The 24967-nt window shown below is 36.8% G+C and overlaps 1 protein-coding gene across 4 annotated transcripts in view; it reads left to right on the top strand.

Moving 5' to 3' along the window:
- The window catches only part of Fat1 (FAT atypical cadherin 1), a 118880-nt gene that overhangs the window by 92378 nt on the left and 1535 nt on the right, over positions 1-24967 (top strand). For 2 of the 4 annotated variants that reach the window (XM_033765404.1, XM_033765403.1), the window contains exons 12-28: positions 1253-1406; positions 2217-2450; positions 3688-4077; positions 5309-5523; positions 5735-5872; positions 7915-8058; positions 8680-8877; positions 9261-10062; positions 10176-10307; positions 11543-11700; positions 13212-13674; positions 15550-15703; positions 15864-15974; positions 17408-18039; positions 19259-19402; positions 21983-22042; positions 24233-24268. In XM_033765404.1, the coding sequence (XP_033621295.1) occupies positions 1253-1406; positions 2217-2450; positions 3688-4077; positions 5309-5523; positions 5735-5872; positions 7915-8058; positions 8680-8877; positions 9261-10062; positions 10176-10307; positions 11543-11700; positions 13212-13674; positions 15550-15703; positions 15864-15974; positions 17408-18039; positions 19259-19402; positions 21983-22042; positions 24233-24268 (4165 nt within the window). The remainder of the gene's footprint in view (positions 1-1252; positions 1407-2216; positions 2451-3687; positions 4078-5308; positions 5524-5734; positions 5873-7914; positions 8059-8679; positions 8878-9260; positions 10063-10175; positions 10308-11542; positions 11701-13211; positions 13675-15549; positions 15704-15863; positions 15975-17407; positions 18040-19258; positions 19403-21982; positions 22043-24232; positions 24269-24967) is intronic. The other 2 variants (XM_010619792.1, XM_010619794.1) reach the window with 2 other exon arrangements.

Here is a 24967-nt window from a genome sequence, read left to right on the forward strand (position 1 = left end):
GAATATTTAAGTTTTTTTTAAAAAGTTACAATAAAAGACGTTGTCATCAAAGCCCCTCAAAATGCTCCCTATCACTTCGAGCACACTTAGTCCCATGGTCCTTGCCACTCTCTGAAGCAGGAAGTTTTCTTTGATGGATGCTTTTAGTTACACCGTGGTGGCTGCCTGGCTGTTCTGAATTGACTCAGAATGTTTACCTTTCTGTAATTTTGGACTTTGGGGAAGAGCCAGAAGTTTCATGATGCCAGACCTGATGAATAGATGGATGAGGACAGACCACAATGTTTTCATGTTCCTGCCTTTCCATTATATGGCACTTGGCAGCAAGAGTCACCTTATTTTTTATCACAGCTTACACAGATAGTCATGAAGAAAAATTTCAGAAAAGTTTCTGAAAGTGGCAGGAACAATGGGATGAGTGTTTTCAAAGCTTCAGGGGGAGTGCTTTGAGGAAAATTGATGGCAGTGCGTCTTTTACTGTAGTAACTTTTTAAAACTGTAACCATCAGTATATATTTGGATCAACCTTTATGTTACTATATCATCTTTGGAAATGACAAAATCAGGGACAAGGCCATGTGAATGAGAGTATTACAAAATATCCGTTTGATGAGCCATAAAATATATCTCACCTGTAATTGAGCTCATGTTAAAAAATAACTACAGTCATCTTAGTGTGTTTCTCTTGTTTCCATTGATGGCATGAGTTCCATAATAATGGGAACGTTGTGTTTAAAGTGTAGGGCAAATGTAAAGAGAGAGTTGGAGAGTATATTAAGGGACCAGAGTCTTACCTGTCTCTTCTGTGGCCTTGGCGAAATCTTTGTTTTCTCCCGAGTGAAGATCACTTCACCCAAATGCATTTATTTGGTCAGATGTTACAAACAGTTGCACACAAGAAATTCCTATACTTGGAAATGTACAGCACATATTTAGTTTGTAAATTTTAGGTAAATACGGAACATTATTGACATTTTCTCATGAGAATTTCAATACGAAATTGACTCAACGCAGAATATTTCGTGCTCTGTTTGTTAAATATCAGTCAGACTCAGGGTAGTATAGCTGGTAACTTAGGTGGCTCCTCCTTGTTTTAGATGGGTTTTTTAAGAAACGTGACTGTAAAACTCTGAATTTTAATGTCAGTCATTTTCCATATTTTCTACAGTCTAAATAAAATGAATTCTTTCCTTGACAGTCACTGCTGACTTTTGATGTTTTTATTGTAACCGTTTGTTTAAAATCTTCGTAGACTCTGTATTCAGACACCATTCCTGAAGATGCCCTTCCTGGGAAGCTGATTCTGCAGGTCTCTGCGACAGATGCAGACATCCGCTCCAATGCTGAAATCACTTACACACTGTCTGGTTCAGGTGCAGAAAAATTCAAACTAAATCCAGACACAGGTAATGATGGAGTTGGGAATAAATGTTCTTATGTATTCCAAGATCATGTTGTATGTTGGTGATTTTAGATCACTTGCAAATTTTGAGATTATATTTTGTCCTTTACGAATTTATTCTGACTTGAAATTATCTTTTAGAAATTTAAGTAGCAATTTAATATATAAATTTTTAATTGCTCACTCGTTTGGGTTGAGATTAAAAACAAATAGGACCAAAATCATCTCCTTGAACTAAAGATTTAATGTTTAGAACTAAAGGTTTAAAGTTTAGAAGATGTTTTTAAAAATTTGCTCAAATATATGTTAGACCTTTTGCTTTGCCCATTTTATTTACATAGCATGTTTCTTGAATTTATTAATTTATATTTTTTCTATAAAATAATCCATATTTGATCTACTAGAATTGTTTTTTCTTATAATTTATATTTTTTAAAATTTGTGATCAAGTAACAATTTTTTGTTAAACTTTTTTTATTTTCCCTGAAGAACTAATTATAAATATATGAATGTATTTTTGAGTTTTTTAAAGTTTTAAATTTGATAAATTAGGTAGCTGTTTTACTTCTGTGATACTGTGTGTAATGTAAGAGTCCCTAGGCTCAGAAACACCTGAAGAACTTACACCTAGCAGGGTTTCAAAACCGAGAGAGTGCCATCCTCCTGAACCTGTTTAGTCTGTCACTGATAAACTTCCTCTCCAGATGTAGGCTGTTAGAATTTGTAATTGTAAGGGAAAGGGGGAAGAAAGGTGCACAATTGCGGTTCACATTCTAAATTTCAAGTGAGTCTAGTTACTTTTGCTTATTTTTAGGTGAACTGAAAACATTTGCCCCCCTTGATCGTGAGGAGCAAGCAGTTTATAATCTTCTGGTCAAGGCCACAGATGGAGGTGGAAGATTCTGTCAAGCTAACATTGTGCTCCCATTAGAAGATGTGAATGACAATGCCCCTCAGTTCACTGCTGATCCTTACACCGTGACTGTGTTTGAAAACACAGAGCCTGGGACGCTGCTGACCCGAGTGCAAGCTGCCGATGCTGACACAGGTATCCTCTAGCAGATGCCCTTTCCTCCATGCTGAGACCTTATGAGCTACTGTTTTAAAACAACTCCCCACTGCAGCCTGTCTAACCTACCTCATCTTAGGCATACAGCGTAGCTAATCATTGTTTTATAATTCATTTTTGATGAATATTTAAAGCCTAAAATAGGACCCAGTGAACTCACAGCTAGAAGGTATCTGTAGTGTAAATAAAATTATGATTGGTAACTTTATCAAGTGACCATCATGTATCATTGAATTAATTAGCAAAGTACTGTCTTGTGGCTATTAGTGCCATAAGGAAGTTTTAGTGTCATAGGAATATAACAAATGAATGCCATAGGTGATAATTTTACAAATCGTTTGAATTTTTTTGTGGAAAAAATAAGACTAAAAATTTTTCATAGCATTTTGATGATAGCTTCTTGAAATTCATATTGAAGAATTACAAGAATATCAAGTGTTATTAGAGTCATTTATAGGAAAATGAATACATTTTGAGGACATACTCCTAAGTGAAATAAATAAGTCACACATGTGTAAATACCGAATATTTTCTCTAGTGTGAAAAACTATAATAGTACAAGATCCTAATTGAAATAAATAAGTCACACATGTGTAAATACCGAATATTTTCTCTAGTGTGAAAAACTATAATAGTACACAAGATCCTAATGAGATAATTAACAATGTGAAATAGGAAGAAAAGGGCTAAAGGTGTAGAGAAAGTGGGAAGGGTAGGGGAAAGGGAATAAAGGAAAAGAAAAAATATGAGAAAATGGAAAAATGGAAATGAAGTGTTTGTAAAGGGGGAGGGAAGGAGGGGGTGAAGGGAGGGCAGGGACAAGGGGAAAAAATGAGAACCAAGACCTGTCATGTAAAGGTACAAGATCCCAGTAATGAATGTAACTGTACTGTATACCTAGAATGTACCAATAAACTCAATAAAAAGAAAAAAAAAGAATATCAAGTGTTACTTTTCAAATAATTCTTTGTCGTGGAAATTAAATATTAAATAGGTTTTATTTTTAAAAGTCTATGGATTATTATAACCATAAAATAGCTTCAAAAGTCAGATACCAGTTGTCCTTTTTTTTTAACTTAGTAAATTTGTAATTTAGTTTGCCCTTTCTAGATCATATTCAAGAATTTAAAAATCCCATTTTACCTTTTAAAAATGTTGCAATTTTTAAAATGTTTTCATATATAATATCTTTTGACATAATTTCATGTTTTAACAGGATTGAATCGAAAAATCTCCTACTCACTGATTGACTCTGGTAATGGGCAGTTCTCCATTAATGAAATATCTGGAATTATTCAGTTAGAAAAGCCTTTGGATAGAGAACTACAGGCAGTGTATACCCTTATCTTGAAAGCTGTAGACCAAGGTTTACCAAGGAGATTGTCAGCTACTGGCACTGTGATCGTGTCGGTGTTGGATATAAATGATAACCCACCTGTATTTGAATATCGTGAATATGGTGCCACAGTGTCTGAGGACGTTTTCATTGGAACCGAAGTTCTTCAAGTATATGCAGCAAGTCGTGATATCGAGGCAAATGCTGAAATCACCTACTCAATAATAAATGGAAATGAACATGGAAAATTCAGCATAGATTCTCAAACAGGTAATGTAGCATATAAATGAGAGGAGGCCCTTTATTCCACCAAAAGGTTTAGATTTGTCTTGCACTTTATCGTGTACAATGGGACAGGACACATAATTAAGCATAGATATTCTGAAAAAGAAACAACTCAAATTTACTTTTTGTTGTTTAAAGTCAGAATAAAAGTGGTTTAGAAGATTTCAGTCTTAAGCCAGTAAAATACATTTCTGGCATAACCACTAATCTATAACACATTAACTTAAAATAGATAACCAGAGTACATTCCAATAGTTGAATGATGAAGTAAAGTGTTCCAAGTCAGTAAAGATAAGAATGGCTGATAGTAGAAGACCTTGCACAATTACAAATCCTTTTATCCTCTATATCAAATATATATAGCGTAGTTTTCCAAGTAAAACTGTAGCTTCGACCTCCTAGATCTTACTTCTGTGGTGGGCATCTGATAATTCATTAAGTTTATTTTTTTAAATCATGCTTGTTACATATAACAGCTGCATCACAGTGAAACCACCCCCAAGGTCAGAGGCACTGTTGACTCTTGCTGCATAAATACTGATGTCATCTTTGTAACCTGTGTTCTGAAATAGCTGTCAGTCTCAGTATAAAAGGTTCCTTTCTGATTGCTTAATAGCATGCAACTAATTTAGATAAAGAGGTGTGTGATGCGATCTTAAAAGGTTTTTAAAATACATACCATAAAATAGTTATTTTTAGGGTTCTTTATCCTGTTCTCTTGTTCAATAGGATGGACTATAATGAACTGACAAGGGAAGATGTTAGGAGAAATATTAAATCAAAAAGGGATTTTAATGACAAAATGTAAATAAAGTATTGTTTTAGAGATTTTTTTAAAGAGGATATGCTTCTATAACAAAGAATGAAAAGAAAGAAGAAACCAAAGGCACAGAATTAAGGTTTTTAAAATTATATTTTGTTAATTAAAATCATGAACTATGGTTAGGAAGACATATGATTATTGTTATAACAGCAATGTAGGTAATAGAGGCTTGGGAAGTGATTTGACTATTAGAAGGGATATTGGGAAAATAATTGAGTGAAATAAGGATCCAAAATTTATAATTACTGAATTAAGGACAAGAAAAATATATATAAATCATAAATAAACTTTTGAAGTGAGAAGTAATTTTTTCCTAAAAAAGTGTCACGTTTCAGTAATAGCAAAAAGCAGTAGTATCACAAAGTACTAGAAGTAATTTTGTTTGTCTCTCAGGTGCCATTTTTATCATTGAGAATCTGGATTATGAGAGCGCCCATGAATATTACCTGACCGTGGAAGCCACTGATGGAGGCACACCGTCATTAAGTGACGTGGCAACTGTGAACATTAATGTCACCGATATCAATGACAACACCCCAGCCTTCAGCCAAGATACCTACACAGCAGTAATCAGTGAAGATGCTGTTCTTGAGCAGTCCATCATTACGGTGTGCATTTTTTCCCTTTCAGTTTTCTTCTGCATTTTTACAGGAGTTTTTAGTTCATTTGGTTCAATATTTATAGTGGCTTTATCTGAAAATACTGTGGAGATAGGAAAATGTCATTTGCTAGGCCACTTAATGGCTTTATTATAAACTGCCGTAAAATAGAGTCAGTCCCATCCTTAGCTGTCCTCTAAATAAGAATTGTATTTTCTAGGTTATGGCTGATGATGCTGATGGTCCTGCAAACAGCCTCATCCACTACTCAATTATAGAAGGCAATCAAGGAAGTCCATTTACCATCGATCCTGTCAAGGGAGAAGTAAAAGTGACTAAACTTCTGGACCGGGAAACAGTAAGTGTAAAACTTTGATTTAGAATGTTTGAGTCACCAGATCAATAGCTAGAAGTTCTTCGTGTTCATATCTACTGGGCATAATGTGCAATTTTCAAAGGGTAGAGCCAGCCTTCTCAGAAACTGGGGAACAGGAAGTAAATAGTTGAGAAGCAATTGCAGTTTGAAAATCTCAAAGAGTATAAGAATTATTTTCATGCTAATAGCAAAGTTTGATAATAAAAGTTTGTTTTCAAGAAGAGATTACATACAATCAGCTGCAACATTCTGAGACACTTAATGGAACTAGAGTTCAGATTTTAAAGCAAAGCTTTAAAGAACAGAGATCTAGAATGCCCATTAAGATTCATAGAATAAATTCTCCATGAGAAATTATATGAACAAAGCATGGAAATTGAAACTATGGAAGGCATTTAGGAGCAAATTATGGGCCATATAACCAGAATCAGAGGATCAAACTTGATGCTTTAGGCCTGAGGAAATTAGTTAAGCTTTTGAGCTGAAATACATTAGGAGACATTTTGGAAGATTATATGATTTCAGTAGGTCCAATCATATTTTAGAATAGTGGGAAACCAGGAGAAGTAGCAAGGACATTGGCAGTTAATTTGTTACAGCTAGAGCCTAAATTAGGAAAGCAGAAGTGAGTAAAAACAAATGAAGAAATTTGGCAAAGGAAAATGAGAATCCACAAAACTATGATATGGTCCTAGTGGGAAGCAGTGGTGTCAAGAGATGACTTCTGTCTCTGCTTTGCTTGGGCAGTGAGTACCAGTGAGAGGTAGGGAAGTCATAGGAATGCATAGGGCTGGTAGTTGCTAAGAATGTGCTTTCACATGTGCTGGGGTTTAGTGGGAAATGGCATATTGAGAAAGTACTATTTAATATTAAGACTTTTCAGTCTAATTTAGAATTGAGAACTGGAAAAGCGGATGCAGTACACACCCTTGGAAATGCTTATAGAAATGGTCTACAAGAAATACATGAGAATGAAAAAGGAGAGGCAAACCAGGCTGAACATCTGTCCATCCATCTACACCCCCCTGTATCCACTCAATGTCATACACAGGAAGAGAAGTAGAGTAGGAGTTGCCCCACAGGGGTCATTACATGAAGGAGAGATGACGAAAGCTTTGTTTTGGGAATTAGGACACAAGTGATAATAAAGGATGTAGCTTGAGAAAAAATGGATACCCATGAGACCTGAATTTGGAGAGACAGTGGTAACTCATTAAAGTTCTTCAGTTTATTTTCTGATCTGTAAATTTTCTGTAAGAATCTTCTAAGAGTGTAGGAAGCTTAACTGGTGTGTGTAGGATTGCTGTTCTGCTGGTAGAGTAAAATTTAGTATTTCTGACTAAAGCACCCGATCCTTTCACATACTTGTGTTCACTGTGAGACAGCACAGGAAGTAGCCTTTGGTGTTTCCCAAGCTCATTTGCTCTCACACCCCTTCTTTGTGGGAGCATCTTGCAGGACTAATGTTCAACCAATTATTCATCTGAGATTTAGCGAGCTTCCTGGCTTCTTCCACCACTCATTCTGGAAGAGACAGTTTAACAGGAAACTGCACTTAGAAGAAACTGACTCAGTTGATTTCTTTTATAAGAGGCTACAAAGATAATTGTGAGGGATTTAGACAGCTTAGCACAATCCAAGTGTGAAGTGGAGCAGGGAGGGTGACCTCGTGGGTCCTGGGGGTTTAGAAGTGAATTTGTTCTCAAAGGTGAGGGACAGCGTAGCTGAGTGCAAGATTTGGGCCCCAAGGAAGGCTTTTCTCTGTTGTTATTACTGAAGCAACAGATGTTGCTAGTAACTCGTATTATTTCTTTCTTCTTTCTGTTAATAGAACTGTAGATTATTAAAGATTAAAAAAACTTAAGATGAGTATGCTTTTAAGAGGCAATTTTTTTTTCTGAGAAAATGTTTTATTTGTACTCATTTGTAGGTTAGGGGATTGTAGGTACTGGATACAACACTTAATTCCAATTCCTTTGACTTTTTGTGAATAAGCATGCTTTGTCGGTCTTTTCTCTGGAAAGATTTCAGGTTACACACTCACAATTCAAGCTTCTGACAACGGCAGTCCACCCAGAGTCAACACCACAACTGTGAACATCGATGTGTCTGATGTCAATGACAATGCCCCAGTCTTCTCCAAGGCTAACTACAGTGTCATCATCCAGGTAAACCCTTTGTGCCAAACATTTCATGGAATCCTTTGAGTTCTTTGATTAGATTCATTTGTTTGTTTTGATATCTTTTCCAAAGAATGTTTTAGAGAAGTAGAAAAACTGTAATTAGTCTCCACCAATATTAAAAGAACATTTTCAAGGCATACTTAAACTTATTTCTTCTCCTTTTGTGCTGTGGTTTTAAAGATATTCTCACTGTCCTAGGACTCAAGGTTTTCTTAGTCATGTCTTCTGCTGCTCCTGATTTACCTCCGTCTCCGGCAGCCTTCCTCTTTCCTACTAAGTCTCCACCTCTCACTTCTTCAGCTCCACCCTCTTTACCCACACTGTGCTCCTCCCATCTCTCCTCTTCTGTTTGCCTCCACCCCCCCCCACCCCCACCTCGTCTCACACATATTCCCTCCCGGGTCCCCTCTCCTCCCTCCCGCCTTCACCTTGCTGTCTTCCACCTGTGCTTCTCATTTCTAACTTTTAGGTGAATTAGCAGTCAGCCTTTGTTTTCTGTGTATTTTATATTATAATAAAATTCTTACATTTGTTTACCATATAGAGTAGGTTTTATTATGTTGAAAGATTTTTGTTTTGTTCTGTGCTGCTTTTAACTTTGTGCAGGAAAATAAGCCAGTGGGTTTCAGTGTCCTGCAGCTTGTCGTGACAGACAAGGACTCTTCTCACAATGGTCCACCATTCTTCTTTTCTATCGTGAGCGGAAATGATGACAGAGCATTTGAAGTTAACCAGCAGGGCACCCTGCTGACCTCAGGTGCCATACAGAGGAAAGTGAAGGACCATTACCTGCTGCATGTTAAGGTATTAAAGTCTTTCTTTATGGTTTATGGCGGATTCACACAAGAGCTGCTTGGGCTTATTTTCTTATATTTGAACAGCTTACATTTCATGAGAAAACGTTCATGTAGTTCTGATTTCTGCTTTTCCCCCCACCTTTCTTTTTGTCCCATTTTACTTTGGTGGGGCTCACTTCTTCATTTGGTTATTTTATCATAGACAGAAAGGGGCTGAGTTTCAATTTGAACTAGTGAAAGGCCTATGAAGAATCCGTTTGTCCTTTGCTTCTCATGTGGAAAAGAAGTATCAAGCAAATGGAACATTTTAAAAACTTGAACAGTAATTTTTACAATGTATATTTATTAAGTTGTGAACATTGGCAGAGACAACAGTAATTTTTCTTACAGGTGGCTGATAATGGAAAACCACAATTGTCATCTTTGACGCACATTGACATCAGGGTCATCGAGGAAAGCATCCATCCTCCTGCAATTTTGCCACTAGAGATTTTCATTACTGCTTTTGGAGAGGAATATTCTGGTGGTGTCATTGGGAAGATCCATGCAACAGATCAAGATGTGTATGACACTTTAACTTACAGTCTCGATCCCCACGTGGACAACTTCTTCTCTGTTTCCAGCACAGGGGGTAAACTGATCGCACACAAAAGGCTAGATATAGGACAATACCTTCTGAATGTCAGCGTAACAGATGGGAAATTTACAACAGTGGCTGACATCACAGTGCATATTAGACAGATAACACAAGAGATGTTGAACCACACCATTGCTATTCGCTTCGCCAACCTCACTCCAGAAGAATTTGTCGGTGACTACTGGCGCAACTTCCAGCGGGCTTTGAGGAACGTCCTAGGAGTGAGGAGGAACGACATACAGATTGTTAGTTTGCAGCCCTCTGAACCTCATCCACATCTGGATGTCTTACTTTTTGTGGAAAAATCAGGTAGTACCCAGGTTTCAACGAAACAACTTCTGCACAAGATTAACTCCTCTGTGACTGATATTGAGGAAATCATTGGTGTTAGGATATTGGCTGTGTTCCAGAAGCTCTGTGCAGGCCTGGATTGCCCTTGGAAATTCTGTGATGAAAAATTATCTGTGGATGAAAATTTTATGTCAACGCACAGCACAGCCAGACTGAGTTTTGTGACTCCCCGCCACCATCGAACAGCTGTGTGTCTCTGCAAAGGTAAGACACAAAAAGTACATGACGGTAGTGTACAGCCTATGATGACTACACAGGAATATCATTTTCTTAAAATTCATGTTAATCACCATCTCCCCCCTTTTTGTTCCCTAAAGAGGGGAAATGCCCACCCATCCAACACAGGTGTGAAGACAGTCCATGCCCTGTAGGAACCGAATGTGTCGCTGACCCCAGAGAGGAGAAGTACACCTGTATCTGTCCTAGTGGCAGGTTCGGCCAGTGCCCAGGTGAGAATTCAGTGACTGAACATGATTTCATTTCAAAAAATCATTTCAGTGTTTCTTACAAATTTTTTCTTTGTTTGAGTGAAAAAGTGATACATGTTTGTTATATACTGTTCTTTTCTTTCTCAAGAGCACAATATCTCACAGTCTCCCACCTTCTTGCTTCCTCAACTTAGTGGTATATTAAGGATGTGTTTTTAAGCCAATACATATGAATCTAATCTTTTTAATGGCTTTGAATATTTTTTAGCATTTCTGTGCCAAAATTTAGTCAGTATTTTCCTTATGTGTACAAATTCCAACCATTACGTTTCTGTTTTAAAAAACATCTATGCATTTATCCTTACAGGTACTGGTGCTGTCATTTCCTGTTACGGTAGAGTCTTAAACTAGAAACTGCTGCATCCAAAGATAAAGCACATGTAAAATTTTTAAAGATACCATTATATTAGTTTCCCCAAAAGTTGAATAAGTTATTTCATCGAGTCATGTGTAAAGGTTTCATTCCCTGTTCTCTTGCCAGTGTTGAAGGCTTTTAGTTAAAAGAAAAAGATGCCTCCACCTAATGAGCGTGAGACGACATCTGATTATTGTTATTTTTAATTCTCTGGCTACTTATGAAAGTTATCTTCATTTGTTTGTTGCCTATTAGCATTCCTCTGGCTTGGCTGTTGGGTTGTTTGGGTTATTTCTTTTTATCCATATGTATTGCTTTCTCTGTGTTATAACTATCAACATTCTCCTTATTATAGTCTCCTCAGTATGGTTTTGATCTTTTGATTTGTTAAATATATATTTTGTCATTTTGAAATTTGTTTTACTTAGTCCATTCTACATAATAGTACTTAGCCAGTTTTCACTTTTGGAGATTCTTATCAGTTTTATTTTCTTCGGAACATGAGAATTATTTTATATTTTGTTTAAGAAGATTTACCAAACTACCTTGAAGGGTGTATAACTATTTTCTGAAATTATCTTATAATTTTAGATTTAATATTTTCATATTTAAACCCTTCATGATTTTAGAATTAATTGGTGATGGTATAGTTTTTTTCTCTTCCAAATGGAGAATTAGTTACACCAATTAGTTATTAAGCAGAAAGACACTTCACCATAGAAATTTAATTTTATGTTAAAATCTTAAATGAAAGGTTTAAGTGTCAGAGGGGGAGAAATTATACCTTAAAAATATACTTAAATTTGGCTCTGAAGTAACTTTTCCTGTTTGTGATTCACAGAGAGTTCATCTATAACATTTACTGGAAATAGCTTTGTGAAATACCGACTGATGGAAAATGAAAACAAATTAGAGATGAAATTGTCAATGAGACTCAGGACCTATTCTACCCATGCAATTGTAATGTATGCTAGAGGAACTGATTATAGTATCTTGGAGGTATGTGTGTATGCAAGGATTATTGCTGTTTTTGTGTTTAACAGTTTAATACAGGGACTTTGTGCTGAGCTATATCTTTAGTCCTTTTTATATTTTGTTTTGAGAAAGGCTCTTGCTATGTTGCCCAGGCTGGATTCACACTATAATCCTCCTGCCTCAGGTTCCCAGAGTGCTGGGATTATAGACATGCAACCCCATGCCTGGCTGATTTATGCACTTTTGGACCTCAGAATTTAGCAGACTTTAAAAATTACAAATTTCATTTTCTTTTTTTGTTTTTGTGTTTTATTTTGTTTTCAAATTTCATTTTCTGATGGTCCACTTTAAAAAAACAGTCAAGGCCAGCTGAGTGAATCCCACACTTAAAGAGTTTGTTTATAACTTTACAAGTTTTATGTGTTGTGGGATGAGAACTTTTTTGCTCTGCAGGATCATAAGATGTACTTCTGATTTTTACAAGAATTTTTAGGTATGTGTAACTGTTAACATTCAAACTCTAGCTAACTCATCTCAAAATTATAGTGAATTTGTAGAGTTTGTTGTGGAAGGAATTGGCAAGTGACACACACATTGAGACAAGCTGAATGGAAGTGAAAATAAAAAGTTTATTTTGCCAGCAAAGGGTCAGTCACATACATTCAGAAAGGCAGTGCCAGTGATCAACTCCATATTGGGTTGCATCTTCTCTTTTATAGGTTTTACAGCTATCATCTCATTTAGGTGTTTACATTTCATTTCCTCAGTTCACATTACCCTTGTACAAATTACAGTAAGAAGACAGTTCAATTTAACCCAGACGTAACAATTCCTTGTAGTTAGCGAGTTTACCTTAAGATTTGTCTAGCTATCTATTCTATTGCGCAGGAAGGGGGTGTTCAAGGTTAGGGATGAGGCCAGATGTCACAATTCATGGTCAATGCCTCTGGTGTCTGTTAATTTTGAACTAAACAAAGCAGATTGCTTTGACAGCAAAAGTCATTTTACATTTTCCCAACATTTTGCAGGATTTTTAGCTTTACAAAAGTACTCTCTATCAGAGTGATCCTATATATGTTCAAAGTGATGATTATCATGCCCACCTTTCTCTATAAACATGATTTTTGAAGGGCTGGGGATTTAGCTCAGTGGTGTCACCACCTGCCTCGCAAATGCAAGGTCTTGATCTTGATCCCCCGTACCACAAAAAACAAAACAAAACATGATTTTGACTGTTGATATTATTTGATGCTTTGTGCATATGATGTGTGCTTGTGTGCAAATTATTTGTGCAAGGTGTGTTAACATTTATTTCCATGTTGCTTTTTTTATGTGCACTTGACTCAATATCCTTAAAAGACCCATTTTTATTATTTGTACAATGGACAAATGAGTATTGTTCTGTAGTATTTAATGCAGGGCTTTGCTCTACCTTCATTTGCCAGACATACCTCTCTGATATAGAGACTTTTTGTCGGAGAACACCTGAAGGTTCTATGAGACTAATGTGGACAGCAAACTTTTTCTTCTTGTAGATTCATAATGGAAGACTGCAATACAAATTCGACTGTGGGAGTGGCCCTGGCATTGTCTCTGTTCAGAGTATTCAAGTCAGTGATGGGCTGTGGCACACAGTGTCTCTTGAAGTGAATGGAAACTATGCTAGATTGGTTCTGGACCAAGTCCACACTGCATCAGGCACAGCCCCAGGGACTCTGAAGACCCTAAATCTGGATAACTATGTGTTTTTTGGTGGCCACATCCGCCAGCAGGGAACAAGGCATGGAAGAAGCCCCCAAGTTGGTAATGGTTTCAGGGGTTGTATGGACTCCATTTATCTGAATGGGCAGGAGCTGCCTTTGACTAGCAAACCACGAAGCTATGCACACATCGAAGAGTCAGTGGACGTAGCTCCTGGGTGCTTATTAATAGCTACAGAAGACTGTTCAAGTAACCCTTGTCAGAATGGAGGCATCTGCCACCCATCACCTACTGGAGGTAGGGTTCATGGGGCTTTGATCTTTAAAATATATCCATGTGTACGTCTAAGTTCCTCAACATTTTTCTTTTTTCTACTCTTGTTCAAACAACATGATCAGATCTTCGTATAAATAGTACAGTCACAGTTCAGTGGTAATGTGCTAAAGAGAGCAGAGCAGGGCTTAGAATTTTTCCCAGCAGCTAGGCTGGTGAGCGCCGTGACTGTGAGCACACAGGTGCCTGAGCGAGGTGTGTCTCCGTGCTCAGCTTAGCCATGGTTAGCTCTGAAGTGTTCTTCATGCTCCACAGACATCAACCCAGGGGATTTAAAATGATCAGTTGTTCTTGTTTTATCGTGTCATCATTTGCCCAGTTGCTCACCATAGAGGGCCTGCTGGAACCTTCCTAGCGGTGAGAAATGGGAATGTTAGGGTTTTCTCGAACCCCTCCAAAGTGTTGCTCTGCCCAACTCTCTTGTGTTCTGTTGTGCTCTGGGGTTCTGTACTCTTGACTTCTGTTTGGCCACTTCTAAGTACTAATAGGATACAGTCCAGAAAAGTGACAGTCACCATGCCTTCTGAAGAGAGCTTAATATAGTTAATAGAGCAAAAATAAGGAACAGTTTGGAATTTCAAATGATTTGGTTCTATGCTGTCTTTGGAAAATGTGTTGGTCACTAAAGCTAGTAGAGTAGGCCAGGTTATCTTCATTGTGGCCCTCAGAAAATCTCATGGCATAAGTCAGCAAAGGCTTGCTTTTATATTAATTACCTATCCACATCAGGGCAGCAAGGAGGCTGGCTTCACTGTCACTGAAAAGTGAGGCTGAGAAAAGCATGGCCTTGAAATGTGCTACCGTGATCACTGAAACTGGAGAAAAGAAACATGGCTACTGCACACTGACTTCTCAGACTCCTCGCTCCCAGTGCCATGTTCCTTTGGCCAAAGAAAATCCATAACCATGATCAGTTTTTAAAGACATTAAGGAAATAATAGATTGTAGTGTTTCCCAAAAGCAGACTGTTGGAAATGGTCGATCACAGTACCAAAGTATATAGAATAGAGTCTGGTATTCTTTGTACTCATTTGAACAAATTTGACGTTATCCTTTATCAAATTTGAATGGTAATTCATAAAATTTACTTTAAAGTGCTTTTCACATTCATTATCTTACTGAATCCTGAAGTGCTTATGGCTAGCAAATAAATTGGTATGTTAAGTAGTATTTTTTTCATTGAGTTTATTGGTACATTTTAGGTATACAGTACAGTTACATTCATTATTGGGATCTCTTACCTTAACATGACAGGTCTTGGTTCTCATTTTATCCCCTTGTCCTGCCCTCCCTTCACCCATGTTAAGTAGTATTGTGTATACGTTCAGGCAAATGCTTCTGCTCTGTGTGATTGGTCCAGTAACCTTACCTAAATTATGATTAACTAAAACTAGTTATGAATTCTTACTTCAAATCCTTGTGGTTTGGGTGTGCAGGTTGAGCATCCCTAATCTGAAAATTCAAAATCTGAAGAGCCTCAAAAATCTAAAACTTTTGAATGACAACACGGCACTTCAAATTTCAAATTTTGGATTTTTAATTCCTAGGTTTAGGATGCTCAATGAATATAGACGTCTACACAAATATTCCAGAATCCAAAAACTCTAAAATCTGAATGGCCAGTAGTGCCAGCATTTGAGATAGGGAATATTCGACCTGTACCAATAATGGAATGCTTGTCCACATGGACAACTCTCTATGCAGAGAAAATGGGAATTGTACTAGCTTATATAAATCTCAGACTAACTAAAATTTCAGTAAAGTATAAGGTAAAACCCATTGTAACTACTATTTTCAACTCACTGAATAACAGGACTTTGTCTCTTTTTGCTAATTTAGGTTATTACTGCAAGTGCAGTGCCTTGTACATAGGGACGTACTGTGAGGTGAGCGTCAACCCCTGTTCCTCCAACCCTTGCCTGTATGGTGGTACCTGTGTTGCAGACAATGGAGCCTTTATTTGCCAGTGTAGAGGATTATACACTGGTCAGAGGTATGTGTATGTTTCTTAACTTCCATAATGAATTATAGTATTAAACTATTTAAAGCATGGAATTCTGCATGTAAAAAGTCTTTACTTGTTATTGTTTTCTGCTTTGCTTTATTTACAAAAGGCTCATGAGATTCATGTATATTTTTTCCTTATTCTTCAGATGCCAGCTTAGCCCATACTGCAAAGATGAGCCCTGTAAAAATGGTGGAACGTGTTTTGACAGTTTAGATGGCGCTGTTTGTCAGTGTGATTCAGGTTTTAAGGGAGAAAGGTAAATGGTTTCTATCAAGATTTGCATTTATACCTTTTCTACACTATCATATTCATTAGCAGACACAATGAAACTTTTGTTAATTCAGACTTCTTGCTTCAGAGTTTGATCATCCTCATTGACATTTTTATGATTTATCTTTTTTACTCTTTAAAAGAAATTTCAAGAAAATAAATATTATGCTTCAAAAGCCTACTTATACTTTAAAGGTATTGTTTATAAGCAAAGAATATGTGGGTTTTGTAGGCAGCAAATGCTTGTAAAATGAGTTTATCATGTTTTCTAAATCAGATGCTTGCGAAACTGAACTCATTAATCCTTGAAAGTGATGATAATAACAATAACATTTTTCATAATATACTATAACATTTATGTAGCACCTAGAAACCTTTTTCAACTCTCATCATCTTTAATAGTCTTGCAATATGGTTATTATTTTTCTAGGTGCCAAAAGTGAGTTATGGAAGTGCCTGCTGTATATGTTGAAAATGAATAAAAGATTTTAGTTTGAGATGTCATTTTACATTAGACTGCTCTTCAGTTCAGCTTTGAAAAATTACCCAGTATATGGTTTCTCTTAAATGTCTACAATAGTGCATTCAGATAAAGCTTTTTGCTTTAAGTCCTATCAAGGGACTGTTAGTGTGAGCCGCTTGCAGGTATTCCCATATAGTTTTGCCTTTAGAGTGGTTATAATCCTCAATTTTGCCGTGGTCACATGGCCTTCGTTTGTTGTTGACTTTCTTAATTTTAGTCAGTGAGTAACCTTACATTAGTTGACAAAAACCTATCAGTATTCAGAATTTTAGGCCACGTGAGTATGAAGAACAATAAGTAAGGTGAATTTTCTTAAAGGAGGTGGGAAGGTTTAAGAAGCGGCAGGTGGATCTCAGCATGTGTACAATGTGCCCCTGTTGGGAAAGGCAGAGCAGACTCATTACTACCTGGAGGGTAAGGAGCCTGGGAAGGTTTTTAACAGAGAGTCACATTTTAAAATGGAAAACAGGATTTTCTGACTTTTCACATGTTTCACTCAACTGTCATATTCTCAAACAAGAACAGTTTCTTAAAAATTTAATCTCGCCTACCATTTCTCAGAACACACATCCCGAATTTGCATGATAGCTTGGCCATCAGAACTAGAAACAAACCAATGTTAAGCCTATGGGATTGATTTAGTAATCTGTTGAATCCTAGAAAAGCAGCAGCGAAATATTGGCGTGATAGGCTTTTCTCCCTTATGTACATTCAAAGCATAGAATCAAGTGATTATCACAAAAGTTTTTATTGTTGTACTTATTGTTGACATTGTGTTTTCATATTTGGTATTGTTTTGGCATTTCTTGTTAAGGGGAAGCTTTATTTCTTAGTGTCTGAACTACTGTTGGTCTGAAATACTGCATAGGTGTCCTCATTCTTGACCTTCTTGGCAGGTGTCAGAGTGACGTTGATGAATGCACTGGAAACCCCTGCCGTAATGGGGCCCTTTGTGAGAATACACACGGCTCCTACCACTGCAACTGCAGCCATGAGTACAGAGGAAAACACTGTGAAGAGGCCGCTCCCAATCAATATGTATCAACTCCGTGGAATATTGGATTAGCTGAAGGAATAGGAATTATTGTTTTTATAGCAGGGATATTTTTGCTGGTGGTGGTGTTTGTCCTCTGCCGCAAAATGATTAGTCGGAAGAAGAAACACCAGGCCAAACCGGAAGACAAACACTTGGGACCAACTACAGCTTTCTTGCAAAGACCATATTTTGATTCAAAGCTAAATAAGAACATTTACTCAGACATACCACCCCAGGTGCCTGTCCGTCCTATTTCCTACACTCCAAGCATTCCTAGTGACTCTAGAAACAATCTTGACCGAAACTCCTTTGAAGGGTCTGCTATACCAGAGCATCCTGAATTCAGCACTTTTAACCCAGAGTCCGTGCATGGGCACCGGAAAGCAGTGGCTGTCTGCAGTGTTGCCCCAAACTTGCCTCCCCCACCTCCTTCAAACTCTCCTTCTGACAGTGACTCAATACAGAAGCCTAGCTGGGACTTCGACTATGACAGTAAGAGCAGTGTTTTCATCTCACTAACGTGTCACTGAGATAGATGAATAGTAAGATTACAAGTTGTGCCACAGTCACCTGTGGTTCAAGTAAAAATGTTGGATTTTTATTAGAGATAAGTAGCTGCAAAATCCGAAATTCCTTAACTGTGAAAACCTTTCTGGGTGTCTTGAGTGCTGGCTAAGAATTTTGGCTATTGTGTTATTTTAAGAAGGAAGTGACATTCCAGTTGATATTCTAGAAAGATAATTTCATTTTTATAACCGGTACAGGTACTCAACTATATTTGGGAGGGGCTTTATTATATAAAAGTGATTGGAGGGTAGCGTTTTTTAAAAATGTGACCAGAGGAAGTGAAAGTATTAAGATGTTATTAAGGAGTTTCTCTCTCCTTGTCTCCCTTCCTCCCTTACTCTCTCTCTCTGTCTCACCCCCCTCCCAGTTCCTTGATTAAATAAATCTCAGGCACCAGTGAACATAATAGACCCACATGTAGCTTACTGTTTGTTTCTCAACTCTTCCTTTTATTTTTATTTTTTTTTCTTCATTGAGTTTATTGGTACATTTTAGGGTTACAGTACAGTTACATTCATCATTGGGATCTTGCACCTTTACATGACAGGTCTTGGTTCTCATTTTTTCCCCTTGTCCCTGCCCTCCCTTCACCCCTCCTCCCCTCCCCCTTTACAAACACTTCATTTCTATTTTTCCATTTTCTCATATTTTTTCTTTTCCCTTATTCCCTTTCCCCTACCCATCCCACTTTCCCTACACCTTTAGCCCCTTTCTTCCTATTTCACACTGTCCATTATCTCATTAGGATCTTATGAACTATTATAGTTTATTCACACCAGAGAAACTATTCGGTATTTACCCATGTGTGACTTACGTATTTCCCTTAGGCGTATATCCTCAATACGTATCCATTTTCCTATGAATGACTCTAATTCCTACCCATCCCACTTTCCCTACACCTTTAGCCCCTTTCTTCCTATTTCACACTGTCCATTATCTCATTAGGATCTTATGAACTATTATAGTTTATTCACACCAGAGAAACTATTCGGTATTTACCCATGTGTGACTTACGTATTTCCCTTAGGCGTATATCCTCAATACGTATCCATTTTCCTATGAATGACTCTAATTTCTCATTCCTTATGGCTGAGTGGTGTTCCATTTTATAGAAAAACCACATCTTCTCATCTCTTCCTTTTAGCTAAAGTGGTGGATCTTGATCCCTGTCTTCCCAAGAAACCCCTAGAAGAAAAGCCTTCTCAGCCGCACAGTGCCCGGGAGAGGGAGAGCCTTTCTGAAGTGCAGTCCCTTAGCTCCTTCCAGTCTGAATCGTGTGATGACAATGGTGAGTGTCCGAGCACTGAAACGCTGTGTGCTGGTGGCTGTGGGCTGTGCTGCTCACATTCTGTTATACAATGATGTAAATGTGCTAGGTTGCTTAATTAATTTTTTAGATGTTTCCATATTTCCCTTGAACCACTTTTAAATAATACCTTGTACCCATTTGCATGAACATCTGTGGGGGAATACATTCAAAGTGTTCTTAATGAATGGATTTTTTAACGGTAGCAGAATATTCAATAGGGAAGAAAGTATAATTAATTGAAAGTAATTCTCTCTAATTGATTAAACCTGTTACTTCTTTTGCATAGCAGTAAATGTTACAGAAAGTTTTGTGGGTTTTTCAAACACCCTCCAAATGGGCCGGGGATTTAGCTCAGTGGTTCTGCCTCCTGCCTTGTAATCACAAGGTCCCGAGTTTGATCCCCGGTACTAAAAACAACCCAAAAAACCTCAGAGCAATTTTTGATAACACAAAATATACATTCATGCACCCTCTCAGAAGAGATGTGATAGTCTAAAATGTACGATGCAATTTCAGTGGCACCTTTGGTATTACAAGGTTTTATTTGTCTCTTCCCCAACCCCACTGCGGCCCCAGCTCCCATTTGGATCAGAGCGTACTGACTGAGAGCACAGTTTAAGAGATTGCTAGTAAGTTTGATTATATTTCTAATGAAGAAGGTTTGACAGTGGGATCTGTGACACCATTTGTGTGTATCTGCTAGACTAAATTACATTGATAACCAGTATTGTCTTATTAACACAAACCAGTATAGATTAAGTTGTCCAGATTCAGTTATACAAGGAAGTAGGTTTAGTGGAAATTTTTGAATCTCAGAAATTGTAAGTTTAAGCATATTTTTTAGGGTAAAATGTAATGTGTTTACATATTACAGATATTTCATTAGTGAAAAGAAATAATCCACTACTAATAATTACTGGATGCAGGGTAGTATATTTCATAATGAGAGTAATACAATTCTCAATACCTTGCATCTGGGTAGTTCCTCAGTCCAGAGTCCATAAGAGAGTGTAGAGCCTTTCCCAAAGTGGGTTCCTTTCATTTCCAGTTACAAGCACATCACGTGTGATGTCAAAGTATAACAATGTTTATTTGTAGTAAAGCAAATTAATATCTTTGCTTGTTAAATCAACAAAATCAGAATGAAATTACTTTCATTAGTTTTCATTTTCATTAAAAAGTTTGTATTTTCAGCTTGTATGATGATTTATATCTTGACACCTAAATGTTGTTCATTAATACATTTCAGAAATTTTGTCAGTTTTTTTTTTCTCTTTCTAGTTCTTTTTGTTGAAACCACATTCTTCTCTGTAAAACTTCTAAATGCTTTTTACAAGTTATGGTGAAATTAGTTATTAATATTAGTTGTGAGATAGTACAGTGCAGGAAAAATACATTTACAATAGTCTTAGTATTTTCATCTTACCATAATCAATCATTAAATTAGTCTGTATAAAAATCTGTGCTTGTTTGAAGCAAATTTAGTGGCTTAGAGTAGCACAAATAATTATTGTATAGTTCTGTAGCTTAGCAGCTTTCCACTTGTCTCATGGGACTAAAATTACAGTGTCAGTAGAATTGTGTTTCTCCTTAGAAGCTTTGGGGGAAAAAATCTGTTTCCTTCTTTTTCCAGGTTCTAGAGATGGCCCACATTCCTTGGCTTGTGGCTTCTTCTTCTTTCAAAGTCAGCAACATTGCATTTCAGTATTTATCAGTAGGCATAGTCATAGCTTCCTCCAACCATAGCCAGGAAAGATTCTTCTTTAAAAAAAAAAAAAAAAAAGTTCCCTTGTCAATTCATCTGGTTCACCCAGAGCATTTAGGAAGATTTCCCCTCTTCCTAAGGTCCTTAACATGATCCTGTCAGTAAAGTCCCTTTCGTGGTAACATAATCATTGGTTCCCAGAATCTGATTGTGGGAAGCTTTTAGAGCCATCTCTCCATTTTCCCTGTACACACACACTTACCTTGCATAGGTTATTCAAACACAATCTAATATGCAGATGAAAAAGGAATTTACATAGGAAATGCCAAAATAGTCTATACTGTCTGCTGGTATTAGCTCACCAGCTGTTAGTATATCGGCTAAAAGATGAGAAATTTGGGTGAGAGAGAAAAGAGAGCCAAAACCATTTTTGTATTTGCACTGCATACATATCTCCTTAAATTCCCCTCCCCACCCCCCGGGACAGTGTACAAGTTCTTCAAATATAAAGTCATTTGCCCATGAGACATTAAAAGAATTGTTTTGTCCCAGCATAATCCATAATTACAATTGTAAAAAAAAAATGAATAGCTAAAAAAATATCCTAAGCTCTAGTAAAATATGGTTACTTTATTACTTTGATTAATAATAGTAAGTACATAGCTTGATTAGAAAAGTCTGAGATCTAACAGACTACAGGGGTCATACATAATTACATTATATGGCTGTATTTAAGCATTAATTTCAGATTTTTAAATTAAAGGGCATAAATTGCATAGTACTAAGATTTTACTTCATGCACTCATTTCTAACTAAGATTTTCCTAATTGACTCCTTTTGTGCCTTTTTACAAGCTTCCATAGTGACTGTAATACACCTTGTCAATGCTGTAGTTGACACGGTGAACAAAGAAGGTATAGTCATATAAATGCTTTTACTTTGTATTTGTGTTTTGGAGTGACTGTGTCACTAGAGTGTACTGTGCTGTTGCTAGCTGTAATGTTTTGAAAACTAGTTTGTGGTTTGGAAAGGTTCAGTATATTTGAGTTGTGATGGTATGTATATTCATAATGCAGGTTCATTGCAAAATATTTCCATGTATGCTGTGTCTTTTTTTGCTTTTTTCCATTCATATTTTATACTGACATCAGGTAATCTTTAGGGATCTGAAGAATTTATCCTTAAGTGGTACAGTGCTAAGAATTAATTCAAGAATAATTTTAACTACTTAAACTTTGTAATACAAAAAATCCTATATGAACAAGAATAAGACTAAATATCATAAAGCTTTTATAATTACCTAAAACTGATTCGACTTTGGGTTTTCCCTGAATCTGACCAAAGAAAATGGTAAAATATGGAAGAAGGCATATTTTCATATTTGATTTAGTAAAATTATTTAATATGAAGCTTTAGCTCTTCAAAAGTAGGAGAAAAGACACTGACCACCCCTTCTACGTATTAGTCCTTTATTAGCTCATTGCAGTTAGACTAAGCACAAACCAAAGACACAGGCTGGTAGTTTTCCGACTATAGTGTAAGAGAAATCAGGTCAGCTGGAGAACTGAAGAGCCTGATTGCTGGTTCCCCACACCAGAGTTTCTGAACAAGTAGGCCTGGATGGAGTCTTGAGAATTTGAGATTTTTAGCTAGTTTCCATTTAATTTTAATATTCCCACTGTAGAATTCACAAGTTGAGAACTCTAAAGCTCAATGTGTCCTTTTTGCTAGGGCGTGTTTGCTGTAAAGATGTAGGTGTTAAGATCCAGGTAGGAGGATGCTTTCCCGCCAGGTTCGATAGTGAGAGGCAGGGCCGAAGTGGGGTTGTTACAGTTACCAGTAAATCAGAAGGCTGTCTTTATCTGCTAGTGAAATTTAGTTTTAACATTACAACACTCAGCATTATTGATGGAGTTTAAAGAAGCAGAATTTAAACCGTTCCTTCATTGCAATGTCCACTGGGCAAAAATGTTCTTTTCATATCTAAGAAGTATAAATCTAATTTAAAGTTGAAAGCTAGCTTAAATTTTAAAGTCATCAACTGCCTGTACAGTAAGAAGTTATCAATCCTCACTTTTAAAGGAATACTACATTTTTAGTACACTAAGAAAAATTCTACAGATGTTTCCTAAATACTAGTTTATTTGTTTTTAAGAACCATTAGTCTTTTAAGTTCCTAAAAGAGACAGCAATCGGATACTCTTTCTTCCAAATCAGTTTATTACATGAGTTTTCAAGAGCATTGTAGAATGCGTAGAAAGCAGTGACTTTATTTTAAAAATCACTAACATGCCCATATTGCTACCATAATTACTACTTTTACAAGTATTAATAGTACCTAAGTTTATCTTCTTTAATCCTCATGACAGCTCTGGGATTTTCACCCTTTTCAAAGAGAAATCCTGAAGCTTAGCCTGCATGAGCTTTATGACCCTGAGACCCTGAGATTTACACACTCTTCCTTTGACTTAAAGCCTTGAGTTCTGTGTATAAATGAGGGCCCTGAAAGAGCAAGTGTGGTGATAGATGGGGCGGGATTAAGGAATAATTGTAGCTGCTGATCTCTAGGGAAAGGCTAGCTGTAAAGGCACCATCATCACCATCTAAGTGGATAGGTTTGGGAGAGATGATCAGCTTTTAGTTATCTGAAAGTGGTTAAGTTTGTTTGAGTTTTGTGCTTATGAAGGTAAGGAGGTGTGCTGTAAAGTATGTGTATGTTATGTATTGTATGTGGATCAACACCCAGAGAAACCTGATGAATTGTTTTTTAGAGTTTGTGGATTTTAGTTATTCCTAAGAAAACTCTTATGTTTTCAGATTTAGATCGTCAGAAACAAGAAAAATGAAATATTTGAGTGTCCTTCCAAAGTCTCTGCATCAGTCATCACTCATCTTTGTCTTGTGTTTCCAGACACCATTTTATTTTTAGTGTATAAGTTTCTGTGCCATTTGGAATTTTTATAGACTAGCGTAAAGACGTGCCATATGGCTGACTGGGCCTTTACACTGAGTTTACATCGTACTGTGTGCTTACCTTTGTTGCCTTTTCAGCTGTCTGTTTTAATTATCAATGTTTTCTTTTCTTTCTACTCTGCCACCAAAAGAATCTGTGGCTGCTCCTGACCTCAGCAAATCAAGAGGTGACTTATGCATGCCAGTTGTTCATTGATACTCACTAAAAACTTTTGGTAATGATTTGCCCTCGGTGCTGACTTGGCTTCGCTTAGTCGCTCAGTGTTTGCTGCAGCAAACGAGTCCCCGGTTGTTGTGCACTGCATTTGAAGCACATCTTGCCTAACCTTTTCTTGCCTGTCAAAGGATTTTTAAAATCCTAAGAAGGAGAAAAAAAAACTGCCCTGAATTGGGAGGTTTTTTTTTTTTTAAATAATGACACAATCTAAAATGATCCTTGACCCTTTTTCAAAGACTAAAGATTGTTGTTGTCATCTATCAGAAACTTTTGTGTTTTCCAACCCTTGTTTGGTTGTATTTTGCTTGGATTTGGAAGCATGCTTTGAAACACACCTATCTAAAGATAATTTGTTGTTTTAGGAATTTAAGGAAAGGAGAGTCCAACAGAAGCTGTATGTAGCATCTAAAATGCATGTGCTTTTCTACAGAAAATTCAAGTCATCTTTACTTACAGTTTGCCTTCTGTTAAAGTAGAACAGTACAACTTTTAATATTACACTTACTACATTATTATAAAGAAGTTTACTTTCTAACTTTTAACTTGTTAAAGGTTACTTTTAGTATTTAAGTCGTATTAATTACTATTTTATTCAATGACATGTCAAGTACAGATCAAGTACCATTTGATGTTTTACTCATTGGCGACT

This window comes from Fukomys damarensis, unplaced genomic scaffold (genome assembly GCF_012274545.1).
Source record: "Fukomys damarensis isolate Sample0158 unplaced genomic scaffold, DMR_v1.0_HiC HiC_scaffold_18, whole genome shotgun sequence".
In the NCBI taxonomy this organism is placed as follows: domain Eukaryota; kingdom Metazoa; phylum Chordata; class Mammalia; order Rodentia; family Bathyergidae; genus Fukomys; species Fukomys damarensis.